Below are 24,018 nucleotides of genomic sequence, written 5' to 3' on the forward strand. Positions count from 1 at the left end.
ACCTTTATTATTCCTAACAACGCGGCACTTTTACAAATTCGGGGCGAAACAAAAAGTATTTTCTTCCGCATCTAAGTTAGGGGTTACTTACAAACTGACCGCGGAACTTTTGTTTATTAAACCACTGAGGTGGTGGGAAGCGAAAGTCTGAAAAATTTGCTTCAGACCACAAAAGAAATGAGATTCATCGGAGTTATCTTACAATTTTAGTCAGTTTTAGCGAATGTAATGAAATAGTAAGGTTGCAGTAAAGGTAAATAGAACTATTGAAGCATATAATCGTTCTTATATGAAAGGTATGCAGTTGAAACATACGATGACTCGAACTCACTACACATAGATAGATACAGTGGAAACTGGATAAGTGGAACCTGGGTTAGTGGAAAACCTCTTTAAGTGGACCCAAGTTCTCAGTTCCAGTCCCTTGGCAACGAATTACCTCTATAAGTGGAATTTTGGGACCTCTATAAGCGGAATCCATATTTTCGAAAATTTCTTATTTTTACCTCTGTAACTGGAAGCAACCGTCTCCGAACCCTCTATGAGTGGAATAGCTCGGCGTTATAAAATTTGTATTTTTAATAAACCGTCACAAGGAGGGTAGTTTGTTTCGTTAACATTATGGTTCGTGTTTTAACTACGTATTTTATATGAGATCACACATCGTTCAGTTTTTTTTTGCATTAAAGTACAATCGGTACATTGATTTATTTAACCATACTGGTTTCTCTTGCATAAATAAATATTAGGAGTGATTTTGTTTTAGTAATTTTGAAAATTGTATACGAGTAGGTACTGTGGATTATTTACAGTATTGCTTTTTTTAACGTCAGGATTACATACCTATTTTTGTCAATACATACATATCTACATACATATTTAATAAAAGATGATTATTTAAGTCTTGATCATACCATACGTGACCTCTATAAGCGACATTACTAGCATCCACAACCTCTGTTAGCGAGAGCCTCTGTAAGTGAGAAAACGTTTTATTTGAACCTGGTTTAGTGGAAAACTGGATAAATGGAAAACCTGGATAAGTGGAACTAAACAGCCGGTCCCTTGCGATTCCACTTATCCAGTTTCCACTGTAGATATAATACAGATGTAGTGCATAATTGTTTTTCATCGTATTTTCTCGGAAACGTTCGTATTTGTCATGCTACTTCAGTCAACCTCAGTACTTTTTGTACCGAGACTGGTTGAAATAGCAAGACACGTTCGTACGTTTCCGTGAAAATACGAAGGAAACTAATTATGCACTACATCTGTAGGCCTTTACATGTATGATCGTTGGATGGTTGTATTTTTATGCAATTATTTATATATGCAACATTCTCATACTTAAATACTAGTTAGATATTGATGGACTCTATCACACGCTAAACGCTGCCATTTTAGATCAGATTGTAAACATAAATTACCTAACACGCACCATCTATTCATTGATCTGTGTTTAACCCTAAATCTGATAATGACAGCTAGCTCGCATCTCAATTACACGCTCGTTTGGTGTCCAGACACTGGAACATACGATATAATCGCCATACTAAATAGTCCGTATTGAGTTCTGAAATGTCGGCTTTGGACTTCCACAAGGCTAACGTACATGCATTTTGAGAAATCATTCAATTGTATACCCTATTCGCAAGGATTAAAGTACATGTTTGTGTGTTTGTGAATGCTAAGCTTGAAAGGAATCAGTACTCACTGAGCCCTGTGAATGTGTGGTGTTCAAAGCGAATCTGGTTTAGCAGTATGTCTTTGTAGATTCATCGGCAACAGTCTAGTCTTACTGTCAGTTACAAAATTTGCTACCATTCCATTCGATTTACATTGTTTCAACTGCGTAATGCAGAGGGCCTACCGCGAACTACGTTCGACGTGTTGCCTCCCCTGTCACACTTATTTACGAATTTACAAGTGCGACAGAGGCAACACGTAGAACGTGGATCGCGTGGTTGGTGGAAGCCTTCAGCGCTCTTGTTCGCTCCGGACCTACATACATGTGTGCACGCGCCAGTTGTAATAATTATAATTATGGGCAAGCTGTCACATCGCTTCTGTTGCGGGCCACGTTATGCGTAGCGTCTCGTGTCATGTTTTTATGCATATGTTGTCTATTTTGTAATTTTTTCAGTATATATATGTGGCATTATCTATGAAAAGGGACCTTATTGTCGATGGCGCTAACGCCGTACTGCGGCGCGCGGCGTTGTATTTATATCGGAGCAGCGTTAATAATGGCAAAAGCGCCATCGACAATAAGTTCCCCATTCATAGATAAGAGAGATTCATAGAGATCATCCACTATGATTATAAAGTCGTAATAAATTGCAGGTCAATTATTTGAAATAGAAGTTTCAATATAGAAAACCTAGCCTAACCAAAGACAGCTAACGCCATCTAGGATCCGCCGTAACAACTGCTGTGGAAATATGTTTCCACTTCCTTCATTCAAATAAACCCGTATGCTAATACAACAAACTATGAATTAACATAAACCTGAACGATTTCCATATATTTCATGAGCACAAAACAGTCTCTTCGTTAACACGTTTTCTCCGTATTTTCTCTTAAGAATACTTTAAGGGGAAATGACTTATCCCAACGTTTTCACATTGTCCGAATTATTTTGAACACAAAGAAGTAAAATTTTAAAAGTGCCTTTTTAGGGTTCCGTACCCAAAGGGTAAAACGGGACCCTATTACTAAGACTTCGCTGTCCGTCCGTCCGTCCGTCCGACCGTCCGTCCGTCCGTCCGTCCGTCACCAGGCTGTATCTCACGAACCGTGATAGCTAGAAAGTTGAAATTTTCATAGATGATGTATTTCTGTTGCCGCTATAACTACAAATACTAAAAACAGAATAAAATAAATATTTAAATGGGGCTCCCATACAACAAACGTGATTTTTGACCAAAGTTAAGCAACGTCGGGCGTGGTCAGTACTTGGATGGGTGACCGTTCTTTTTTGCATTTATTTTTGTTTTTTTTTTGTATTATGGTACGGAACCCTTCGTGCGCGAGTCCGACTCGCACTTGCCCGGTATTTTATATTTATTTATTGACGCTTAATTCCACAAAAGAAACACTTAATGTACAAAATTTGCATGAGGTATTCTATACCAGTCAGCTTTAGGACAAAGCAAAAAGATTGTAGGCGGTTTATCCATCTAATTATCATTAACAACTACCGGAAGGTTGCCTGAAAGAGATCGTTCTTTAGCGTTAGACCGCGCCTGTTATCTGTCTCTATATCAATTGTTTATCAAGCTGTATCTTTTACTTGGCTGTGTCAATAGTATTCTATCTTCTATTTATTGTTAAAAATAAAGCATCAATAAAAAATACTTTACGTCATAGGGCAACTCTCTCTAGCAGGCTGTTCTCCACGGGTCATCTAACATCCGATATGGGATCGGACAATGTGAAAACGCTCTTAAGGGCACTTGTTATCATACAGATTGATTCGTGGAGAAATATGTGGAAAATTGGTCCGGTGGCGGTCAATTTGCGTTGATTTCTTCATCCAGCGGGCGAGGCTGCGGAATTCGAATGAGGTTGGGTGCGGTCCTGTTGCAGCGGGGAGCGATTTTACGCTTTTAGGATTTCGAACAGATTTTTGGAGTTTATTGGAGTTTCCTTAAGAATCGATTCTCATATAAAAGCCCGGGATATATATGGATATCAACGGGAAGTAAAATTACGTTACGTTACGTATGTTTCGTGCGCAACTTACCTATCTTGCGCACCCCCTAGCAACGGCTGTACGGAATCACTTTATTTATTAAATGTTAACAAATAACAATTGTCAATTTAGAGAAGAGAATCTCTGACACAAGAGAGCGCCACTCTGCCCTATTCTGCGACCTGCGTCACTTCACGTCAATCAATACACACTGACACCCAACCCTATAACTTGCTTTTTGATATTTATATTCCCTCAGAAGCCCCCGAGGTTAAGATGGGGTTTTTATACACCGCTCCCTGCCTTCGAATGGCCTTTTAAACCTCTGTCGGCCATTCGAACTTATAATAGTTGACCAGTTTATTTAGGCCAATAGGGGCCTAATCTGATTTAGCGATTCGTAAAAGTTTTGATCTTGTTTTGATATGATCGTGTAATTTTTTATGTTTCTGAGATTTTTACTCTTACAAGTGTTAGCAGTTGTATACCCCGATAAGCTTTGAGTAGTATTAAATTAGTATTTTTTTATATAAATCGCGTTAGCATTGTATAAAAGCGCAAAAGTTTGTTATATAATTTATTACATCTGTGGGTCATAGGATGAGACACAAATAGAGCTTGGACAATAATTTTCTTTGAATTGCTATCTAATTCTGTTTAATGTTTTTGTAGCTGTGGGTACCTGCTCCTTAAACTAAATAAATAAATAAACTAGAGATGCACCGGATATTCTGTTACTATCCGGTATCCGGCCTATTCGGCCGTGTGTTTAATATCGGGCCGGTATCGGATAGTGACCTACTATCCGGCCGGATACCGGATAGTAATTTTGCTTCATTTATTCTATTCTATTCTATTGAAACTTATTTCGTTCTCAGACAAATCGGTGAAATTTGACAAAAAAAATATTTTTTCAAAAATTAATTAAAATTAGCCTTGAGCATATTTCTTTAGGCAACCCTATTTATTTATGTTCTGGAACATATTTTCTTTCATAAAATATAAGTTTCATCCGTCAGACGTATCGCTGAAGGTCGACCATATATCCCGGATCTTAGGCCATGTCAAGATCAACACTATAACAAATCATTAATTTTGAATCTGCCTCCAAGTATGCTCATGTTTAATGGGGCTTAAAGCTCTTATAAAATCGAGGGAATTGTGCTCTTTAAGTACTACTTATGTATTCACAAGGCTATTTAATGCTTTTAGGATCTTATTGTTCGAGTAGTTCAGACCGGTCGAAGAATATTTTTGCAACATAGTCAATATTTAGTGCGTGTCGGGGGATTTTGTTGTTATTGGTTGACTTCTTTATGTTGTAAGTCGCACTTTAAGATAAAGTTATTTTCTGTTTTTATTTGCAATAGATTAATTCTAGTTGTCAGATTACCCGCTAGACGCCGCTGTACCGTGCGTGAAAAATACTACTTGGCGCTGTTAAGATTTTTCTGCAAAACATGACCTCTGGCCAGTACTATACAGGGCGATCAATCCAAATGGGTCAGGAAGTCAGAAACTATGAGAGATAGCGAAATCTTCTTAGGAACCATGGCTTCGATTTTAGATTTAATAATAATGTTATAAGATAAATTTAATTTAAGACTCTGCCGATCTCAAGAGATCTCGCTAATTGGCTCAAGACAAGAGGGCAGTATTGTATCGTCCTTTTCATTTTACACTCAAAATATTAACGAAGTCCAAAATATACCGACTACCTAAATTAAATAAGTAACTATCAGTATTATCAAGTATTATACTAAAATCCTTTCCTTCTTCCACAGAACTGAAGGGCGAGTCAGTAGAAAGTGCCAGCACATCCACTGGCAGTTCACAAGAAGAAGAACCCAAAGAGGCCTGGATGCGGGCGCCATCTGGCGGCGTCGCGGTCAGGAGCGGAGAAGATGCCTTACTGACTTGCGTAGTACTGGGTGCTAAGGGCAAACCGGTGCTGTGGAGGAGAGCGAGCGACCGCCAGTTGTTGACCGCTGGCGGGGTTAGAGTTACTAGGGATGACAGAGTCCGTGTGCTACACGATGACTGTAAGTAATCTAACTTTCTAAAAATTATCAGAAGGTACGGAGATGCCTTACTGACTTGCGTAGTACTGGGTGCTAAGGGCAAGCCGGTGCTGTGGAGGAGAGCGAGCGACCGCCAGTTGTTGACCGCTGGCGGGTTAGAGTTACTAGGGATGACAGAGTCCGCGTGCTACACGATGACTGTAAGTAATCTAACTTTCTAAAAATTATCAGAAGGTACGGAGATGCCTTACTGACTTGCGTAGTACTGGGTGCTAAGGGCAAGCCGGTGCTGTGGAGGAGAGCGAGCGACCGCCAGTTGTTGACCGCTGGCGGGGTTAGAGTTACTAGGGATGACAGAGTCCGCGTGCTACACGATGACTGTAAGTAATCTAACTTTCTAAAAATTATCAGAAGGTACGGAGATGCCTTACTGACTTGCGTAGTACTGGGTGCTAAGGGCAAGCCGGTGCTGTGGAGGAGAGCGAGCGACCGCCAGTTGTTGACCGCTGGCGGGTTAGAGTTACTAGGGATGACAGAGTCCGCGTGCTACACGATGACTGTAAGTAATCAAACTTTCTAAAAATTATCAGAAGGTACGGAGATGCCTTACTGACTTGCGTAGTACTGGGTGCTAAGGGCAAGCCGGTGCTGTGGAGGCGAGCGGGCGACCGCCAGTTGTTGACCGCTGGCGGGGTTAGAGTTACTAGGGATGACAGAGTCCGCGTGCTACACGATGACTGTGAGTACGCTAGTATTTAAGATTGATTAGAAATAGGATCCTTGAAGGTCCGGGGTAAAAAAGTTTACCTTAATGTATGATATGTACCTACTTATAAGCCGAAGTAAAATTATTTTCTTATAAATGGCAGGGGTGACCATCAATGGATGACAGCTTGTGGTCAGAACTACGGATAATAAACCTGTTCCATTGTCTAACATAAGCTATTAGAGTCATACTAACATTAATTTATTTTAAAGTTTAACTCATGTATTTAGTAGATGAAGTTTAACTCACGTATTTTAGTGGATGACAAGTACGTTGATTTTTGGTAACATTTTGTACGAGTGCCAAAAAATAGTGGGTACCATAAAATTATTGTACTGCTCCATAGTATTTTATTCATCTTTCAACAGTACTCCTGTCATCTTTGATCAAAAAACATTGCTCGTCGTGGGTTTTAGAAACCTTCTTCGTTTTTCTATTATTACTAAATAAATAACATATATCTCTTTCAACAGCTGAAGAGCCATTACAAGGCCCAGGCATCGCCAAAGGTGGTGACGTGTGGGCGCTAGTCATCAAGTCGGTGAAGGCCTCCGACGCTGGCTTATACATGTGCGAGCTGAACACAGAGCCGCCGGTTAGAAGCTTCCACAGATTAACAGGTATGAACTAGTGTAGGCCATGGGTCTATAAATATAACACGTAGCCGCTGGAAGACCGTAGCAAGGCCCATCGCCAAAGGTGGTGACGTGTGGGCGCTAGTTATCTATTTAGACGCTGGCTTATACATGTGCGAGCTGAACACAGAGCCGCCGGTTAGAAGCTTCCACAGATTAACAGGAATGACCTAGTGTAGGCCATGGGTTCTATAAATATGGCACGTAGCTGCTGGTAGACCGTAGCAAGGCCCATCGCCAAAGGCGACGAATGGGCGCTAGTTATCTATTTAGACGCTGGCTTATACATGTGCGAGCTGAACACAGAGCCGCCGGTTAGAAGCTTCCACAGATTAACAGGTATGAACTAGTGTAGGCCATGGGTTCTATAAATATGACACGTAGCTGCTAAAAAGAAAGCCCAGGTATCGCCACACGACAATACCTGGCGACGTGTAGGCTAGCTTCCGGCACTTAGTTTTCTATGGAAATCATCACGGGATCACCTATAACCTGTCATAGATACCTAATTATAACTTAGTACCTAATTATAAGTCGGAACCTTGTATGGAAGAGCGAATTCCTCCTAATACAAGTTATTAACTTAAATGGAGGATTTGACACACGTGTATACCCTGTGCATGTTAAATGAATAAATAATTTTGAATTATTATTATTTTTTGAATAGAAAATTAAGCGCCGGAAGCTCAGGCTTGGACCCGGCCCGGCCCTATTAGGTAGTAGGCCAGTCATTAGGTTTATTTACGATACATAGCTAAGAATAAAGAACAGTCGTATATACCATATCAGTGTCAGTACGAACGAGATGTATAGAAAGATGACAGAAAGTAAGTTACGTAGGTGTTAGCGTACAAATATTTCAGTGTTGACACTGTCAAGTGACTCGGGGCATAGAGAAAAAAATGTGCTCACTCCATACTTCCGCTTTAGTACCAAATAGACTATTATATTCGTAGTCGACATCTAGCATCGAGTAGCGGAATTATCAGTACTGCTACTTGACAATAGATGTTGTACCGACCGAAAAGTCTAATGCTCAACAATTTTCAGCTAATATTATAACCGGATTAACTGGAACTCTATTTTCAACTGCTTTCTGCTTTTAATATTAGTTGTAAATTGTTGTTCAATACAATTTTCGCTAGTCGCGACACTAGAGCATTCTAGTATCAAATAGCGGTACTGATAATACAGCTACTCGATGCTAAATGTCGACTGCGAAAATAATAGTCGTTTTGGTACCAAATCTGATGTATGGAGTGAGCACTCTATTCTTAGTATATTTCTCTATGCTCGGGGTAACAGGTTTTAAAATAAAACCGAAAACTCTAATTTATTATTACTGCTAAGTTAACGACTGTTTAGTTTAAAGCAGTGCAACTCAGTGCAACTTTATAAACTTTGTTTTTAATGCTTTTCCTTTTTACTTTTAAGCAAGCAAAGTAAGTTGAAACGTTTATCCTGTCAGACTTTTAAGGAAAGTTAAAGTTGAACCTATTTATAGTGAACGTTGGAAGACACAAACTTTGAGAAAGATTCATTTACTTCGTAAGCATGTTGAAAATTCCTATTAGCTTTTACAGTACCTACATCTGGTGCTACATTTACGACATCTGATGCTATAATAAGCACATTACGTAACTACGTCGAAAATGTAAAGGGCCATATGTACTGTAAAACGTTGTACCTACAATACACCTGTGAATAGGTAATTCGCCACTCGTTGCGAATTTCCTATTTTTCGCATTTATATCGTAAATATCGTAATTACTATGTAACAAAAGCTTACCTGGATTCCGTAGAAGAAAAATCTACTTAGTTGATTTTATTTGCCAAATTCTCGCAAGACAAATAATTTAGCTATAAATCTGCCTCATAAAACTTTTACGGTTGCTTATTACCCAAATCACTTGTACCTCTCTCTCTTTATTACACAGAAAGTTGATGCGTAATTCGTATAACAGTATAGATCATAACCTTACCGTAATAAATGAATCCGCAAAAACATCGATTCCACAAACAACTTGTCAGACTTTTAGACAGCCAATTCGTCTGAGCTGTGACAAAAAACTTCTTAAACTAAGTAAAGATACCGTCAAAGAAAATAATGACTGCTGTAAAATGGTCCTACTTTGCCCCTTGGTGGGTAACTATGCCCCAATTTAAAAAAATGACTTAACGTTTATTATATCCAAACATGATATTTCTATATTATTATTTATATATTCAGACAAACGAAATTGTATATATAATATTTGTTGAATTGCTACTTTAGTCATAATATTAATCTCTCTTTTCCTGGCAGGGCCTAAAGCTGCGTTTTATATAAAACAGCATTTCATAAAGTTGATTTACCGATAAAATATGTCTCATGAGATGTTCTTCTTCATATTCAATTTGTCTGAATATTTAAATAATGAACAGTTTAAAAAATTTCCTTAAAGTGGAGCCAATTTTGGAGCAAAGTAGGACCATTTTACGTGGATATTTTCGCCGTCTAATCTAACTTTGTTGTTTTCAGTGATATCAAGAGGCCTAACTCCGCCAGAGAATACCAACGTGACGGATAGTTACTCAGCCAACTTGCCAACGTTGTCGCCGTTGGCGTTGGCACACAACTACACGGATTGCTGCATAGCTGCCAACGTGTCGAAAGCGTGCCTGGGTTTCTGCAGCATTCAGACCATCTTGGAAGGCACAGGACAGGACCCGGAGACGTGCCAGCCTGATTTCCCTTCTATTGTTAAGTAAGTATATTTACCGTACGCCAATTAAGCTGGTTGTAATTAATTGAGTAAAATAATGCATTAAGGATGACTCGCGTTAGACCTGGCCGTGTCCGGGCCGGAGCTTCCGGAGCTTCGTTTTCTATGGAAAGCATCACGTGTCATAGAAAAGTAAGCGCTGGAGGCTCCGGCCCGGACACGGCCCGGTCGGCACGGTTTAACGTGAGTCATCATTTACAATACAAATGCGAAATAGGAAATTCGCAACGAGTGGCGATAAATTAAAATAAGACCGAAAGGACTCAAATGGGTCAAATCTTGGATCTAAATTTAACCCACTTCCCGATTTCCGATTGAGCTAAATTTTTGTACATATGTAAATTGGATGCCAATGCAATATTATGATGATGTGGAGCTGATCTGATGATGGAGGCAGGAGGTGGCCATGGAAATTCTGTGATAAAACAATGCAAACTGGTAGAATTCTCTCGGTGAGTATTAGTTGCTCGTGGAAAGAAAAATACAGTCAGCGATAAAAGCTTATTGTGCCGAAAATTAAACTCTTAAAAGAAAACTTTTTGCTAACAAGATTTTTTATTAAAACGGGTCATTCGAAAGTCAATGCGAAAATTGTTCGACATACTTCGCTCCATAACGAGGAGCTTCTTCAACGGGAGCTCGCGTTGGCAGATCGGCGCAGACCGGTTATGGAGCGATACATATTGAGCAATTATCGACTTACAAAACATTTTCACCTCAATCCACCAGGTGCATGGCCGACGGCCGGAACCACGTGCCGTGCTGCGTGCAAGAGCGCGTGCCCGACATCTGCCAGGATGTGTGCCGCGGCGAGTTTACTCCGGTGACCGACAATATAAAGACGCACTACAGCTGTGCCGCGTACATGGAGAAGACGCTAGCGTGCATTGTTGAGGGGATTGGTAAGTTATTTATTAGTTATTTCGTTTAAATATCTGGGAGACCGAGCTTTGCTCGGAAAACATATAAAAACTCAAAAATGCGCGTTTTCCCAGAGATAAGACCTATCTAGATTTATTTTTCGCCCCCGAAAACCCCCATATAGCAAATTTCATCGAAATCGTTCGAGCCGTTTCCGAGATCCCCGATATATACATATATATATAATATATAAATAAATAAGTATAGATACAAGAATTGCTCATCAGTCTCACACCTGAGGATGCCGAGGATGCCGAAGACCGGACAAAGTGGAGAAGATTGAGCAGGAAAGCGGACACTGACGCTAGGCCGGAAAAACACTACGTTGAAGAAGTGCCGATATGTTACTTGAATGCTCATATTTTCATGTTCTTACAGAATGTCGTTTTAAAATGAGAGCGTAATTACTATACTTACCCTTTTCAAGCAAATAATTGCGCTATTTAACTAAACATCTCAACACTAGCTCATTTTAACCGATGTGGTATTTACAGAACTTCTCCCAAGCCCCCCAGAAGACGTTGAAGTGGAAACCCTTAACGAAAAACAACTGAACGTTTCCTGGAACCCACCAATCGAGAACACAGACACCGTGACAGAATACATCGTTAACGTCACCGCTCTGCGCTCCTTCGATGCCCATCTCATCGATCCCTCAGAAAGCTCGATGAAGAATACGAGTGTGAAAATGAGCCAGCCTGTGACGCACAGGCTACCGGCCAATAAGACGTTCTTGGTGCTGAATGATTTGCTCCCGTTCACGATGTATGAGATTACGGTGACGTCGTATAACGTGCATGGATCGAGTTTGCCCAGTTATGCTATTAGGTGAGTGGGATGGAAATGTGAGTTTTGTCTAGACTGTAGCTGTAATCTTGCTAATCAACAGAGCTTGTATACTGCGAAATCATTGTCAATTTTATTTATTCCTTGTTTTGTGAATTTTACGAAGAATCACGCGCTCTTTTGATCCTTATAAAAAAGGTCTTAATTTTTTTTCTATTGTGCTATCATAATTATATACAAACTTACTTTGTATAAAGGATGACTCACGCTAGACAAGGCCGTGCCCGGGCCGTGGCGTGCGACACGAAAACGAAGCTCCGACAGCTGCGGCCCGGCCACGGCCCGATCTAACGTGAGTCATCCTTAATGGTAATACAAACGAAAGTTTCACAATGTACATATTTTTTGAGAAATTAGAAATTAGTGATTATGGCATAAGTACTTATTCTATACGTAAATAGATGATTTAAAGCTGACCCAGTATGTAATGATTTATCTTTCGTTTATTAAATCATATTTTCCACCAGATCACTAACCCTAACTCCCGGCAAGATGAAGACCACCAAGGTGTCCCCCGCGCCCAAGCTGCCCGACGTCCGTGCGTGCTGCGTCAACGCCGGCGTCAACCACTTCGGCTGCGTGGACAAGCTGTGCGATCCTACCAAGACTTTTGAGATCGGGGTACGTGTTTGGGAGTGATTTTTGGGCCGATTTTTAATTTATTATCAATTTTTTGGCCGGATTTCGATAAAATTTGGTAGATAAATAGAGTTTCCTAGTCTGTACATAGTAAGCGCAATTTCATCGTATAAATATCCTAAGAAAATCTTCCACTGAGTTACAAAAACTTATGGTATTTTTGTAACGCAACGGAAAATTATTTCTGTGTTCCAAACTGAGGTTTCGTATTTATTCCGCCCAGTACCCCTAGTGTAAATTTAATTCGATAGCGATAGCGATTCGATAAAGTGACATACGCGTTTGCGTTTAGTGTTATTTTGTATGGGATTTTGAGTTTCCAAAACGTCCCGCTTGGCACGCTGTGCAAAATCCCATACAAAAATAGACAACGCAAACGCGAACGCTCGTCACGCTATCGAATTAAATTTACTCTAGGGGTTCAGAATGAGGAGCTTCTTCAAGCCAGCTGTCACCGAATAATGAGATCCATTAAATGTGGCGTTCCGGCTAAAATGGGACTAATTTGCGCATACATTTAATATCGCCAATCATTGTAAATAATGGCCATGGGATAACCGGTAATCGCCTTTTATACCTTTTTTATACGGAACAACATAATGCCCACCAAACAAAATTTTCCTATTTTTAATTTTCAACTTATACAGGTTGTCCAGCGAAAGATTTCCGATATCAAAGTATGATTTTAAAAAAATTAACCATAATATAAACAAAACTATTTTTTATTGTTATGAAAAGAAGATGAATGTCGATTTTGAATTTGAAATCGAAAATCTGCCGCCGGATAGCCTGTTACATAAAGTCTGTCAAGCCATTTCCGTCAGTAGAAAAAAGCGGCAATACATTTAGGCGCAAAGGGTAATCGTCCCATAGAACAGCCTTCAGCCAGTCTGCAGGCAGGCAGGTGGGCAGTCTTCTCCAAGACGGGGACAACGTCGTCCTCAAAACGTCGGAGATAAATCTTAAAACTGAAATACGTGATTTAATAATGTGTAAAAATCGTGGAAGTTTAAACAGCGTCCCATAGAAATTTTGAATTTCACGCCTTTTCTACTGACAAAGTTGTTTCACCGGCTATACCAAAGCTATGCCTTTTTTAAATCCATGTACACACCGTTCCATTCCGGCCAGTCATTAAGCCATTAATAAACTGTTCATCACTTTGACTTGATATTGAAAAAGTTTGATTGCTTTCCAAATTGTTTAAGAACGCTTTGAATCAATTTACAGTAAATTGAGCAAATTAATAAGTTTCCCTGTAACGTATTTCTAACAACCACGGAAACAAAGAAATGGCCCATTTAACATAAATTGACTTAATCATTGTTACAGAATTGATAAAAAGAGAGTGATTGAGTGATTTATCATATAAAACGTATTCAAAAAAGAATTAGAGTTAGACCAAAAAAAGTCTGCAACGATTTTAATGGCATACGCAGTGCAGTGTTATTTACATATGTATACGTCATAATTTCATAGAAGTTTGACATTTAAAACAGCACTTGCACAATATACTTACTATACTCTTTGACTTGCAGTGTGTGTGCTATCAATATCGTTGCAGACTTATCTTGGTCTAACTCTAATTACTTTTATTAAGTAATAAAAACCGTTTTTAGTATCTACTTTCAACGAATTCAAATTTAAAAGTCGCAACATCTGCATCTCACTCACACTAACACTCATCTCATTTGTGTCTAATGCACCATTTCCCTTCCCCACTCTAACCCTTAGCTGCAGGTCACAGACCTGATGATCTGCGCTCCGTGGGCCGGGACCACGTTTGGGTGCCTGGTGAATGGAATGGACCATTCTCCGTGCTGCCGGGCGAGGGGCTTGCCAGAATCCTGTCTTCCACTCTGCAGTGGAAACGTGACGAATCTCGACTTCAATCACTTCAAGTAAGTGTAGGTTTATTTACTATATCCATCAGTTGTAGACTGATTTAGTGATCTGTGTGATCTGGGCTCGAACTACGTTTGATTGTCTGGTGGATGAAATAGACCATTCACCGTGCTGCTGGGCGAAGGGCTTTCCAGAATCCTGTCTTCCATTGTGCAGTGGAAATGTGACGAATAACCACTTCAAGTAGGTAAGTGTTCTACGAGTATCTACTATATCCATCAACTGTAGACTGATTTGGTGATATTCTTGACCTGAGTCAGAACTACGTTAGGATGTCTGGTGAATGGAATCCTGTCTTCCACTGTGCAGTGGGAATGTGAATAACCTCAACTTTAATCACTTCAAGTTAGTTGTTGATTTATACAATCTAAATATCAGTTGAAGACCAATTTGACGATCTGCGCTATGAAGGCACGTAGGGAGATAGACTTTTGGCGGTCAGGTTAACCTGATATTCTCTGCCTGATTTCTGCCTTTCGCTGCGAATATAAAGGTATATTCACGAATTTAAAACTAACGATACGTCTGAAACTTTTACTTCATTTATCTCAAGAATAACAAACTTTAGCATAATACTTCCGTATATTTGAATAATTCCTTAGCCAGCAAGTTATGATACAGTAAGCAAAATTTTATTGGCGACCGGTCTGGCCTAGTGGGTAGTGACCCTGCCTATGAAGCCGATGGTCCCGGGTTCGAATCCCGGCAAGGGCATTTGTTTGTGTGATGTAGATATTTGTTCCTGAGTCATGGTTGTTTTCTATGTATATAAGTATGTATTTAACTATATACGTATGTATATCGTCGCCTAGTACCCATAGTACAAGCTTTGCTTTGTTTGGGGCTAGGTCGATCCACAGATCGACACATAAGTTGTCCCCAAATATTTATTTATTTATATTGGATTGAAGTTATAGGATAAAATACCTCAAATTCGTGAGCAGAAGCAGAAGGCTCCTCTTTAACTTGCACTTGTTTCAAACCTTTACTAGCAAACCTTCATCTTACTTTCGTCTCAGGTGCCTCCGGTACATGTCGTCGTACACCAACTGCCTGCTCCGAGGCTACGGCGTGCTCCCCGGCCCCCCCACCCGCCTGCACCTCACCAACATCGACACGGACTATGCCGTCGTACACTGGTCCCAGCCCGCGGCGCTGCCTGACACCGTGCAGTACTATAATCTGCATTATAAGGCTGTGGCGGTGGGGGACGATTATAGGGTGCTGGAGAAGGTAAAGAAATTATATTTATATTATGAATTATCTCAGGTGATTTTTCGGGCTCGGGCCCTAATCTGTTAAACAAAAGGTGTTGTTTCCTTTATGCAGTGATTTTAGCACTTTAGCACTGCTTACTGCTAATAGCCCCGATATAAGTAATGGAAACAAGCCCGTTTAAAAAGCACATGTACCATTCTAATTATATGGTACAAATTACAACACGTTTTGTTATCTTCAAAGACAAGACCACCCTGATTGTTTTCTGAATGAGGTGTCACGTGAATTTGAACCTTAATACTATCACGATAGTTGCTTTTTAACCGTCATGGTTGCTTTGGCACGTGCTGTAGACCGCTCTTAAAAGAAACAAAGGCTTTTGTTTAACGCATTAGGGCTCGAGCCCGAAAAAATCATCTGAGATAATTCATACTATACGCAATACCACAAACATGAAAGAAGACACACGTTATGGAATGTTACTGAAAATGGTTGTCTGGGACGTATGGTCGCTAATGACAAAACTGTGACTTCATAACATGCCGATTTTCTTGTGTATCTCGCGCGACTTGCTTACCTAAATTCATAACTGGCCTGAGTTGTACATGTTTTCGGTCTAACATAATACGAAAATTATCTAGCAAATAATTATCTACCTGTCATACGTTCTATACATGAAATTAAAGTTACATTAACATCTTTTGATAAATAGCTCAAAACCTAAAAGGGTTCCCAGACTGTCTTTTCCCTAGGTAACATGCACTTAAACTTATGTTTTAAAGTGCTCGGTAAATCTTAATCTAGCCACATATGAAAGCAAAGTCACGGCTACCACCGCCGTACATTAATCTTTAACCTGAATTTGCTTTCAGTCTGGTTCTAAGACGCGGTGATATTACAAAACACTATAACCCCAGTTATATATTTTTTTGTGATTAAATTAATATACTTTGTCAAGTAATTTCCGTCAGTAAAAAAGAGCGGCAACTTTAAAAAATGTAGGCGCGAAGGGTTATCGACCCGTAGAAAATTTTAAGTTCGCACCTTTTTCTACTGAAAAATTGTTTGACCAGCGGCGGCGATTATGATGAAAATTCTTATAATTTTGGCTCAGGCAAAGTTGTACTGTAATTTATTTCATGAAACAAATAATCTAATCTAATCTATAGTTGACCATTCTAGTCCATACATGCATGCTTAAAACCAACTATTTTTGTAACCAATAACAAAAATAAATGTTAAGGTATTCATATTGTAACTTCTAAAACCTAGAGGCTTGGTCTGACTTTTCCCTTTAAAATACTATGTTATGCCAAAAAACTCGTACTTTCGATATAGCGTTGTCTAATAATATAGTGTTAAGTGTATGTTTTAAGAGCTGTGCACACCAGATGCGTGTGCGTAGACGTGCATGTGCACGTGTGCGTTGTAATATACAGAACCTTATTAGAGACGGCACACCGCTTGCGTGACGTGTGCGTGCACGGCCCCAACATTTTATCGCACACATCGGATGTGCCTTTATCGTAACAATGCCATGATAATTTCGAATTTTCCTGATTTTAAGACCAAATATAGTAAGTTCTTGCGATTTCTGAAAAATGATTATTTTTTAGATACAGTCTTTTGTTAAGGTACGACAGTACCATTCAACAAGCTCCTGGAATATAGGCAACGATTTGTATAGCCGAAGGGATTAATTCATTATACATTCATTAGGGATCGGCCTCGGTGGAACTATAAATTAGGCGACGACAGGATTGCCGTCTGTCGGCAGGACAAAGCTAACTCCACACCTGTGTGCTATTATGTACAGTCAGCAGCAGAAGTTGCTAAGCAGACGAGGTGTTCAAAATTACCTTAACGCGCTCTTATTCTCTTAACAATAAAGTCGCGTCAAGATCATTTTGAACACCTCGCCCGCTTAGCAACTATTGCTGCTGACTGTACAGTGAGCTGCGAAATTGCATGGAGAAATTATAAATATTTTTTTTCTCTTAATCTTTGCTATTGTTTTATTCAGATGAATGAATTCATTTATACATTCGCCATGCACTTTTACGGCTGATGTTACACTCCCATCCTCGAATACTTTTCCAAATAGGTAAAGGCAGTGGCGGATTAGCCCTAAGGCCAAGTAGGCCCCGGCCTAAGGCGGCAAGTTTTTTGGGGGCGGCAAATTGTGACAAAAAATTCGCTGATGATAACAAGAAATAACTCAAAATGTAGTCAATATGATGGGTGCTGAGAAAGGGGCGGCTACAGGGCCTGGGGCCTAGGGCGGCAAAGACTGCAAATCCGCCACTGGGTAAAGGTCCTGTTTCAATCCTGTAGGACATCCATGGATATTGTCAATAAAAGGACCTACTTTATTGTGATTTGAAATACTACCACCTACTCCATGTCAAAACAACTTCATTGGAAAACGTGCTTATTTATTCACGAGATTTACTGGTGAATTATTACAGAACGTTTGTTTTATTCTGCATAAACGTGCCCTAAGCCTTGCGGAGTATAAGACGCAAACGTAAAGGCGCAGCTTAGGATCGGTGTGGACGCAGTTTAAGGGATGTTTGCAGCATTATCGCTTAATTTATCGGCCCGCCTAATGCCCTTTGCACGTGAAATTCGTATCGTTTAAGAATAAGCCTTAAATCCGGTAATCTGAAGGTTTCCGTTGAATATTAATGGTTATTGCTTATCTGTGTGTCAGCCTAATTGCTAAATGATGGCTAACGTCGGTTTGTTTCAATGACGTTCGGAACTAGGGGCCCACTGATTACCAGTTCGCTGGACGATATCAGCCTGTCAGTTGTTCGGACCTGTCACCTTTTGCGTTTAACTGATAGGCTGATATCGTTCGGCGAACTGGTAATCTGTGGGCCCTTTAATGTCTAATGAGGCCTGAAGGAACAAGAGTTAGACCACGCTAAATTGGCAGCGATTTTGATAGCCCAAACTGTGCAAGTATTACAGTGAAACTTGGTTAAGTGCATGGGACCTGGATAAGTGGGAAACCTCTATAGCTGGGACTCATGGTGCGGTCCCGGCACTTTGGCGCTGAATTACCTCTGTTAGTGAGATAAAACAGACCTCTATAACTGAGATTAGTTGTTTCGATTTTATAGTCAACTTTACCTCTATTACTGAGACAGAGAGTGTATTTTACCTCTTTTACTGAGACTATATTTGAAAGATTACGTTTACTTCATTATTTTTTTAGAATGTTATAGGAATTGACCTCTGTATCTGAGATAACGTCAATCTATGACCTCTCTAACTTGGACTTTATTGAAGATCTTGGACTTTCCGCATTCGGTTAATTGTGTCTAAACGACATTTAGTTAGTTTGAGTAAGTTTAAACTATCGAAACGAAAAACCAAAAATTAATTTTCATTTATTAAAGTTCTAAGACGCAATGAAGTCCGTTTTAAATTTAATTTAACAAAATCTATCCTTTGTAGGAGTAGAATCATTCAAAGTTAATTCGAATAAAATTTTTAACAGACTTGAAAAAACTATTTAAGGAAAAGGATTATTTTACCTTTATTTATGTTGATTACAATTCATACATAATGTTGACAAAATACCTTATTTACCACCTCTATAACTGAAATAACCTCTTTTCTCACCTCTATTAATGGAACACTCTATAAATGAGACAAAAATTTATTTATACCTGGCTAACTGAGACCCTGTGTAAGTGGAATACCTCTTTAAGTGAGACAAATTTGTTAGTCCCTTGAGATCCCACTTATCCAGATTTCACTGTATTTTAAACGTGTAACTTCTATGAAATTATGACGTTTAAATACAATTGCACAGTCTGAGCTATCAAAATCGCTGCTAACTTAGCTTGGTCTAACTCTAACATGTTTTACAATATGAATACTTATGCGATTGCGATGATAATTTGATATTTTTTAATTTGATCTTAAGTTGATTATTTACCCTAAGTACTTACATACAAATAGTCCAATGATTTTTTGACGCTGTAAATAGCTAAGTATACCTGCTATAACCTCCGACGGAAAAAAAGAGTGCTTTACGTTTAACGTGTCACACATAATATTAGGTCCTTACCTATGAAATTGGCGTTTTTGTTCATAGATATAAGTCTGATCCTAGTTTTTTTTTTTTTTTACAAAAGTACATACACAATTACAATAAAACTACAGTGCACTCAATAAACAACGATTTTACATACAATTAATTGTTATTTTTTATTGTTAAGTGTTCAGAATTAAGCCTTGAAAATAGGTCTTTTCATGTGCTGTCGGTTCGAGTATTAAAATTACTTATATTTTTCTAATGGTACCAATTTTCAAGAAATGGAGATATTGAAAACATACCTTAAAGGTGTCAAAAATTACTGGAAAAATTTTGTTTGGTTTGAATTAGCCATCAAAAAAATATCCGCAAAATTAATTGTATGGAAATTCGTGTTTCGTTGAAATTCTCCGAACAAAACGCCAATTTCATAGGTAATGACCTAATATGTGTGTCTGTCCGTGGCTTTGTAGCTGCTCAAAATGCCTATGAACCGATTTAAGTACAGTTTAATCGATACTTTTGTGTGTCAAAATAGTTCTTAGACAGTTTCAATCTCGCTAGATGGCGTTGTTCATTTCACAAAAGTTTAAAAAATACAAAAGTGTTTTTTTTTTTTGCCAGATCCACTCACCGTTCATCCTAGAGGACCTAGAATCGAACTCCGACTACGAGATCTACGTGGAAGCAGTCAATGAACACGGTGTGGGCGACGCGTCCCCGCGACTCATATTCAGGACTCAGAGTCAGGTTGGTATTTTATACAATACAATACAAATCCTCTTTTTTGCACAAACTCAGAATAAATGTACATGGAAACACGATAATACATGAAGAAGAGGTAAACAACAGGCGGCAGGTTTTATTTCATTAGCTTAGACCAGTGTTTTTCAAACTGTGGGTCGCGACCTCCTGGGGGGTCGCAAAGCCTCTACCAGCTGTATGGCATAAGTGAAAAATTTTGTACGAACTAAGGGGGTCACGTCTTGAAAAAAAATTTAAAAACACTGGCTTAGAGGACCAACAGTTTTAACAAACAGTGTATACTTATAACTAGGATACAATACAATGATAAAGCCAATAGCAGGGGCCCGTTTCTCAAAACATTGTAACTTGTAATATAAGTGGAAGTCCCTTTCTATCAAAAGCTGTCAAAAAGTGTCATCCGCTTGTATTACAAGTTACAAGCTTTTGAGAAACGAGCCCCAGTGCCCTGTTTATCAAAAGCTTGTAACTTGTAATACGAGTGGAAGTCCCTGGCCATGTTGCATAATAAACTACAACTAATATTACAAGCGGAACTCCTTTTCTAATTTCACTAATTAAATAAGGAGTTCCGCTTGTAATATTAGTTGTAGTTTATTATGCAACATGGCCCCTGTCTAACAAAAGCTGTCAAAAAGGACTTCCACTTGTATTACAAGTTACAAGCTTTTAATAAACAGGGCACAGGTCTCCCTGACAAGTAACAATAACAAGTTTATGGTACATTCACAACTAACATTTTCTTTCTATTAAAATATAGTCACTGCCTGATCTGATGGAATTCTTGAAATTAAACCGGATGATCGCAGCAACAAACACTGCCTCTTTTGTTTACTATAGTTAGGAATGATGGAATATTTATTTCTGGCTAAGTATATCATCTAAACTCCGTACTAAATGTACAGGCTGTACTAAAGCAGTGAACTTTGTTAAAACAACTTTTGGGTTCATCAACTTAAAAGCCAAATTAGTACCCGAATCTTTGCACGACCCGAATACATTAAGCTGTAATTTGTGGCAATGGCAATTTACTTAGTGTATAAACTGTGTGTTCCAATGTTCTATAATTCTAACGTTTATGTACAACTAAAAATAATACAAACAAACCGCTTGCTGCTGTACCCGGTGCGTAGGCCCGGGACGTCCATGATGCTAACAGCATTACCACGCTGGATTACTATGGACAGCCATTGGCACCAGGAAAGACTCGAAGACCCCCAATTCTGTCTAAGTCGACGGCCTAACTCGCGTGTAAAGCGCTTGTCATCACGTCCCCAGCAACCCGCCGTTTTTACTCCGAAATAATACCAATTTTTCCCCACTTATAATTTACTCAAAAACTCCTTCCCAAGGCCCTCGAACAAGAAGAGGAACAGGCGACCTATTACAACGTGACGGCGTGCTGCGAGCGCGTCGCTGTGGCTGGCGTGTGCATGCCACTCTGCTCCTACGACGCCAAGATGTCCGACCTGCGGGCGCTGGCGCCGCTCTGTGCGCAGGAGTTCCATAAGCTGCTGCGTTGTGGGGCTGGAGGTATGTGTACTAGTGTCTCTATAAGCTGTTGACGACGCGAACCCTGCATTGTTGTTTGTTTAGCATCGCCATTCTGAAGAAATCCAAATAATGCTAAATCGACAAAAAATCCATATAATTATCTAACGCTCACAATTTTTTATGAGATTCAGTTGAGAAATGCCACATAACAAGCGGGTAACTGAACATTTTTCTTATAGCGTGAAGATTCGTTCATCAAAACTTACACTTTAATTAAAGAATTAACTTCTCGTAATGTGCCTTTAATTGCTTTTTTAAGATACTTTCAAAATATTTTAAACACCCACTGGTTGATATCTACCAGTACCTCACAGTATGAGGCTATATCCTAGTTAGTAATACCTGTTTGACCTATACCCGTGTTTAGTTACAGTTTTATAGTCACTAAAGGATAGCCGAACATGGCAGAATTGTTCCTGGTTGACTAAGAACCTAAAAACTTACTACAACCTTCACCCAACTTAATCACAAATCATAATCACTCCTTAGTAAAATGTTTTCCCTTGTTCAGGTCGCAACCACGAAGCGTGCTGTGCGCGGCGCGGCGTGCCCGCTAATTGCCGCGGCGTCTGTGCCGGGGCTTATACCGGAGGCATCAACACTTGCGTGCCTTATATAGGGAACATCGTGCAGTGCTTCGAAGAAGGTACAATTTTGCATGAGAACCTGGTAGAAGTCGTAGTTGAAGTCTTTGATACAGGTCTGAGAGTTGCTAGACTGATGGACACTGGGGAAGTTAGATTCCTAAGAGGATACCATCATCTGGAGCATTTGACCAGAAAAGGCTCCTAACAAACAAGGTGATCCCAACGATCTGATTAAAACTGAACATAGCTGATTGTTAGAATACGAATAAGTGAAGACACCGATTCGATATGAAAGAGTAAAGCGGGTCTCTGTTGTTTCCCATAAAGTTTTAAGTCATAATGTATTGTTTTTTTTTTATACCACATCGGTGGCAAACAAGCATACGGCCCGCCTGATGGTAGGCAGTGTTTGCCCGCATTTTCGTTAGTCATAATTTGGTTTTCTCAGAAACGCGTAACTGTTCAGGATTGCCATAAAACAAACCTAACCTTACCTATCTATAGGATAACCTTACGAAAATCCTGAAAAGTTTAACGGTATCCGTTTTAGGACTAATGATAATCGGACAATCATTACATTATGACTTACAATAATTATGCCAAATAAAGGGACCCCTACTAAATCTCTATAATTTCCACACTGGGATAGGGGTGGCTTAAATACTTTACCTACTCTTAATTTATATCTGTATCCAGAGAAACAGAGTCATCAATTAATACATTACTGTTTTTTTGGCAGTCATTTAAAAAGTAATTTTTTGATGATATTATGTTTTTTGAATATCTTAATATTCAAAAAACAAAAAACAAACAAAAACTAGTTTCCGGAATTTGATTGGCATGATCGAACCAGAATACGAAACGCGACGTCTTGTTTAAAAGTTACAACGACTTTCTTTATATCTGAATATGATCGTTTCTCGCCAGGTACCGGCCTCCTCCCCGGCCCCCCGCGCGAGGTCCACGCCATCGTGTCAACAACCGGCGACAAGGCAACAGGGTTTCTGGACTGGTCCGCGCCTGAAGACGGCGCCAACGCGACATCCTATGTCGTCCACTGGCAACGCGTTGGAAACAACTCGCAACCTTACTACTATAATACGTTGCAGTTGGACAATGTGAGGATCTAGATACCGGTCTGAAATATTGCACCAAAATAGATTTTGTAGATCACAACGGCCAGGGTTTCAAATCTAACGGCCCGATTCGAACAATGCCTATAAGATGTCACAGCGATACGATGCTGATCTGTCAGTGGCAAAAGTGACGTTTTTGGTTGAAAAAAATTTTTTGGGTGCAACGGCGCACACACACGCACACACACATACACACACAAACATACACACGTTCATCCGTTCCATTAGCCTCTTTTTAAATAATAAACCTCCCAATTACTTCTTAACTTCTACTCTCTTAACTTTGTACATTTAAGGAAACTGAATGAAACTGTTGTATAACTAACTAACTATATAACCTTTATATTTCTTGTCAGCAAATCAACACAACAGACAGCATGGCCAACATAGAAAACCTGGAAGTGAACGCGACGTACCACGTCTTCGTGGTGGCCGTGAACGAACACGGAACCTCTCTTCCCAGCAGTATGCTTCTGATCAACATCACATCTAACACACGTAAGTACCATCTTGCT

At 39.5% G+C, this 24,018-nt stretch overlaps 1 protein-coding gene across 3 annotated transcripts in view; it reads left to right on the plus strand.

Moving 5' to 3' along the window:
- The window catches only part of LOC134797411 (Ig-like and fibronectin type-III domain-containing protein 2), a 110,571-nt gene that overhangs the window by 61,077 nt on the left and 25,476 nt on the right, over window positions 1–24,018 (plus strand). Inside the window, exons 3-15 of one of the 3 annotated variants that reach the window (XM_063769633.1) lie at window positions 5,479–5,736; window positions 6,955–7,101; window positions 9,638–9,863; window positions 10,611–10,783; window positions 11,297–11,630; window positions 12,116–12,269; window positions 14,022–14,188; window positions 15,212–15,425; window positions 20,086–20,211; window positions 21,579–21,759; window positions 22,292–22,426; window positions 23,295–23,485; window positions 23,860–24,001. In XM_063769633.1, the coding sequence (XP_063625703.1) occupies window positions 5,479–5,736; window positions 6,955–7,101; window positions 9,638–9,863; window positions 10,611–10,783; window positions 11,297–11,630; window positions 12,116–12,269; window positions 14,022–14,188; window positions 15,212–15,425; window positions 20,086–20,211; window positions 21,579–21,759; window positions 22,292–22,426; window positions 23,295–23,485; window positions 23,860–24,001 (2,448 nt within the window). Of the gene's footprint in view, window positions 1–5,478; window positions 5,737–6,954; window positions 7,102–7,394; window positions 7,456–9,637; window positions 9,864–10,610; window positions 10,784–11,296; window positions 11,631–12,115; window positions 12,270–14,021; window positions 14,189–15,211; window positions 15,426–20,085; window positions 20,212–21,578; window positions 21,760–22,291; window positions 22,427–23,294; window positions 23,486–23,859; window positions 24,002–24,018 lie in introns of those variants that run through there. The other 2 variants (XM_063769634.1, XM_063769635.1) reach the window with 2 other exon arrangements.

This window comes from Cydia splendana, chromosome 15 (genome assembly GCF_910591565.1).
Source record: "Cydia splendana chromosome 15, ilCydSple1.2, whole genome shotgun sequence".
In the NCBI taxonomy this organism is placed as follows: domain Eukaryota; kingdom Metazoa; phylum Arthropoda; class Insecta; order Lepidoptera; family Tortricidae; genus Cydia; species Cydia splendana.